Source organism: Drosophila novamexicana, unplaced genomic scaffold, assembly GCF_003285875.2.
Source record: "Drosophila novamexicana strain 15010-1031.04,08,12 unplaced genomic scaffold, DnovRS2.1 tig00000193-arrow-pilon, whole genome shotgun sequence".
NCBI classification, from domain to species: domain Eukaryota; kingdom Metazoa; phylum Arthropoda; class Insecta; order Diptera; family Drosophilidae; genus Drosophila; species Drosophila novamexicana.
The window spans coordinates 4,827,571-4,831,970 of NW_020824787.1; the positions used below are offsets into that span (position 1 = coordinate 4,827,571).

At 52.8% G+C, this 4,400-nt stretch overlaps 1 protein-coding gene across 1 annotated transcript; it reads left to right on the forward strand.

Moving 5' to 3' along the window:
- The first annotated feature begins 205 nt into the window (after positions 1 to 205).
- Positions 206 to 3,855, forward strand: LOC115758990. The gene has a single exon (XM_030699792.1). The coding sequence runs from the start codon at positions 748 to 750 to the stop codon at positions 3,475 to 3,477; it is 2,730 nt and encodes a 909-aa protein (XP_030555652.1). The 5' UTR covers positions 206 to 747; the 3' UTR covers positions 3,478 to 3,855.
- Positions 3,856 to 4,400: the final 545 nt, after the last annotated feature.

A 4,400-nucleotide genomic window follows, 5' to 3' on the forward strand; every position in this document is an offset into this window, starting at 1 on the left:
TGTGTGCGATTTGAACGCAGGGCTCGTCCATCCACACGTTCCACGGTACGCTCCTGTCGTTCTTCTATCGCCGTTCTGATTGCAGGCCACGAGGCCGAAACGTAACGAAAATGAAAACGCGATGAAAATTAAAGCTTTGCGTGGCAAAAATCGCTAACCAAAAAAAAAATACAACAAAAAAAAAATAAATAAATAAAAGAAAAGAAAACCGAAAAAAAAAAAAAAATACACCCCAAGTGCAAAAACAAAAAGTAAATTGTAGCTGGCCAGTTGCGTAAAGGCAAGAATGTTCGCTTCTATTTTATTTTTTTGTGGAGCTCAAGGAAAAACGATTATCATCTGGTCTTAGCGAGCGTCGCTTCTATAAATAACGTTGCGCCAGGCGCCGCTAATTACGCCAAAACATGAAAATATTTACAACAACAACAACAACAAGAAGGAGAACTGCGACAACGACAACAGCGAAAGGGAAAACAGCAACGCGAAAAACTCGGCAATTAATCAATTTTCCGCTTGACCAATATATAATAAATTCATTCGAGCTGTATTCACACGGAAGTTTGTACTATTATCATAATTAAAAAAATAAAAAAAAAATAAGGAAAAGGACACGTTCCACCCGCAAACGGGGCATATCAAAGCAAACATATGAAACGCCTGCCTGGCATGGCCTAAAGCATATCACACACACCCGCACACACACATATACACACCCACACACACGCAGAGTACACACCCTTGGTGAACATGCATATCAGGCATTCCAAGCAATGGGAGCAGCTGCTGCTGCTCCTCCTGCTGCTGCCCCGATCCCTGCTAGCATCTCGCTACAATTCCGGCAAACAGCAGCTCTATGCGAATGGAGGCAGCTCCAGCACCGGCTCCAGTTCCAGTTCCAGTTCCGGCTCGAGCAGCAACGGCTATAAGGCCTCGCAACAGAATGAGGTATACTCCATAGCCGATAGCCAGCCCATGACAGATGACGGCTATCTGGCGCCCTCGCCCCCACCGGCATATTATCCAGCCAGCGAAGTGGACCATACGGCACAGCAGCAGAGCAGCTGCCAGACGGTGTGCGCGTGCAAGTGGAAGGGGGGCAAGCAGACGGTGGAGTGCATAGATCGGCTGCTCATCCAGATACCGGAGCACATTGATCCCAGCACCCAGGTGCTGGACATGTCCGGCAACAAGCTGCAAACGCTGTCCAATGAGCAGTTCGTGCGGGCCAATTTACTGAATCTGCAGAAGCTCTATCTGCGCAACTGCAAGATTGGCGAGATCGAGCGCGAGACGTTCAAGGGATTGACGAACCTGGTCGAGCTGGATCTCTCGCATAATCTGCTGGTGACCGTGCCCAGCCTGGCGCTGAGCTACATCTCATCGCTGCGCGAGCTGACGCTCGCCTCCAACCACATACACAAGATCGAGGCACAGGCCTTCGGGAGCACGCCCTCGCTGCATAAGCTGGATCTCTCTCACTGCGACATACAGACGATATCCGCGCAGGCGTTCGGCGGCCTGCAGGGCCTCACCCTGTTGCGCCTCAACGGCAACAAGCTAAGCGAGCTGCTGCCCAAGACAATCGAGACGCTCAGCCGGCTGCACGGCATCGAGCTGCACGACAATCCCTGGCTCTGCGACTGCCGGCTCAGGGATGCCAAGCTCTGGCTGATGCAGCGCAACATACCGTACCCGGTGGCGCCTGTGTGCGCCGGCGGACCCGAACGCCTCATCGATCGCAGCTTCGCGGAGCTGCATGTGGACGACTTCGCCTGCCGGCCGGAAATGCTGCCCATATCGCATTACGTGGAAACGGCCATGGGCGAGAATGCCTCCATCACGTGCCGCGCACGCGCCGTGCCCGCGGCCAGCATCCACTGGTACTGGAACGGACGCCAGCTGGCAAACAATAGCGCCTTCAGCGCCTATCAGCGTGTCCACATGTTCGAGCAGCTGGAGGGCGGCTTCGAGAAGCGTTCGCGTCTGGTGCTGACCAATGCCCAGGAGACGGACTCCAGTGAATTCTATTGCGTGGCCGAGAATCGTGCGGGCAGCGCCGAGGCCAACTTCACGCTGCACGTGAGCATGCGTGCCGCGGGCATGGCCTCCCTGGGCAGCGGCCAGATTGTTGGCCTGAGTGCCGCCCTGGTGGCGCTCATCGTGTTCGCGCTGGCGGCCATCATGTGCTTGCTGCTGCGCGTCAAGCGGCAGCCGTATGTGGACAGCAAGACGCCCAATCATATGGAGGTCATCACCTCGGTGAATCACCAGAACTCGATAACTAACAAGACGCAGCCGGCCACTGGCAATGGCAGCATCGGAGGCGTCGTCATCGCCAATGGAGCTGTGGCCAATTGCATCGATGGCGGCATGGCCATTGCCGGCGGCACGCTGGAGCGCAAGAGCAGCAGCGGCATGGGCATGGGCACGGACACGGGCGTGCTGCATGCGGGTGCGGGGGGTGCGGGGGGTGCGGGTGGCAGGCGTGCCAGCGGCTCGCCGCATGATCAGCGCAATACGAATCCTGTGCAGAAACCGCCGCGTCTCACCGATCTGCCCTATTCAACGCAGGGCTATGACAATGCGGGCAGCGTGCTCTCGACGGCTCCGTGCTTTATCTCGCCCAGCGGCTCCACGGGCCATGGCAACAATCCGGATCTGATCAACGATACCAAACGCTTTGGCAGCGATGAGTTCTGCGATCTCAAGCTGCCCGTCATGCTCGGCCAGGAGCTGACCGGCGGCAGTGGCGAGTACAGTCGCGCCAACGGCTGCGATTCGCTGTATCCATCCGGCCTGTGGGAGCACACGGCAGCCAGCTCCGCGGATGATCTGTTCATGAAGCGCTACACGGACAAGACGCCCATCATCGACTCCAGCCAGCTGTACGATCTGCACGAGCGCAACGCGGCCAGCGACTACTTCAGCAAGACCTTCCCGCGCTCCCACTTGCAACAGAGCGGCGCAGCAGCTGCTGCTGCTGTTGCCTCGACCACCTCGACAGCCACGACGAATCTATCGGGCGGCTCCTCCGGCTATCCCACTGACTATGGCCTGCCGCTGGTGCCCGGCGCCGAGCATCAGCACAATCATCAGCTGCAAATGCATCCGTTGCATCAGCTGCAGCAGCAGCTCAATCAGCACCAGCTGCAGCAGCATCATGGCTCCAGTTCCACGCACAGCGGCAGTCCACACTTCAGCAGTCGCACCCTGCCACGCCTACACGATGGAGGCGGCGGCAGCAGCAGCACGGCCTCGGCCAGCTCATCGCCCACGCCCGCTCAGGCTCCGGCCAGCTCCAGTTCCTGCTCAATACTGCCCAACGGTCAGCCCGTAAATGCCAAGACGATACGGGTCTGGCAGAAGGGAGGCGTGCCCGTGCTGCCGCCCGTCACTGCGCTGAAGCGTGCGCTCATCAGCAGCAGCCGCAACTCGCCGGACGAGGGGTATCAAGAGGGCTGCGGCACCGATGTCTAAGCGCCCCCCAACCCATACGAGCACCCAAACACACACACACACACACCCGCACACAAACACACACACAATTCCCAGCAGAACTGACTAAACTTAAAACCCAATTTACACAGTAAACACTCACTATAACCAACGCATATTTGATACATATGGGCTCATCGACTAGCGAGAATCGGGCGATTTTGTGTGGCGTGAATTTGTGCAAGCAAACTGTTTGTGATAGTGTCTGATAAAAGATATTGCGAATGAAGATAATAAACGAACTAAAAGGAAAATTGCAAAAGCAAAAGCAAGGCATAAAAAAAACATAAAGAAAGTAAATGAACTAAAAAGAATATCGAAGCAAAATATAATTGTATACTCCTAGTATAAAGTTAAACTAAAAGAAAAACCAACTAAATATATACTATATACATATAATATATATATATATACATATATATATATGTATGTATTCACCTACAACTAACTAGAGTACCCTAAGAAACTGTAAATAACAACATCTCAATTCTCGCAAATCCCCGCATTATAAATAATAAGTATCGCAAGGAAAAACTAAAAAGCTAAATGCAATAAATTTAAAGGCAGAAAAATGGAACACACTCACACACAGACAGAGTACTGAAAAGTCAGCTATGCCCATGTAAATGTACTTAAATTTGTAACTGAACTGTAACTCTAACTGTAACTGTAACTCTAACTGTAACGCTAACTGTAACTCTAACTGTAACTGTAACTCTGACTTGGTGTGTGCGTGTGTGAGAGTTTCAATGTTGTTTCAAAAGCCAAAAAGAATACCCAAGTCCCCCTCCCCACACACACACACACACACACACACGCCCTTGAAAGCAAAACGTAAGTTGTAGGCAGTAAAGTATTATAAATGAAAAACAAAAAAACTCTTATTCGGCTTAACAAATCCTTAA

Coding starts and splice junctions, on each gene's coding strand:
- LOC115758990 (XM_030699792.1), top strand. CDS start 748: ATGCATATCAGGCATTCCAAGCAATGGGAGCAGCTGCTGCTGCTCCTC.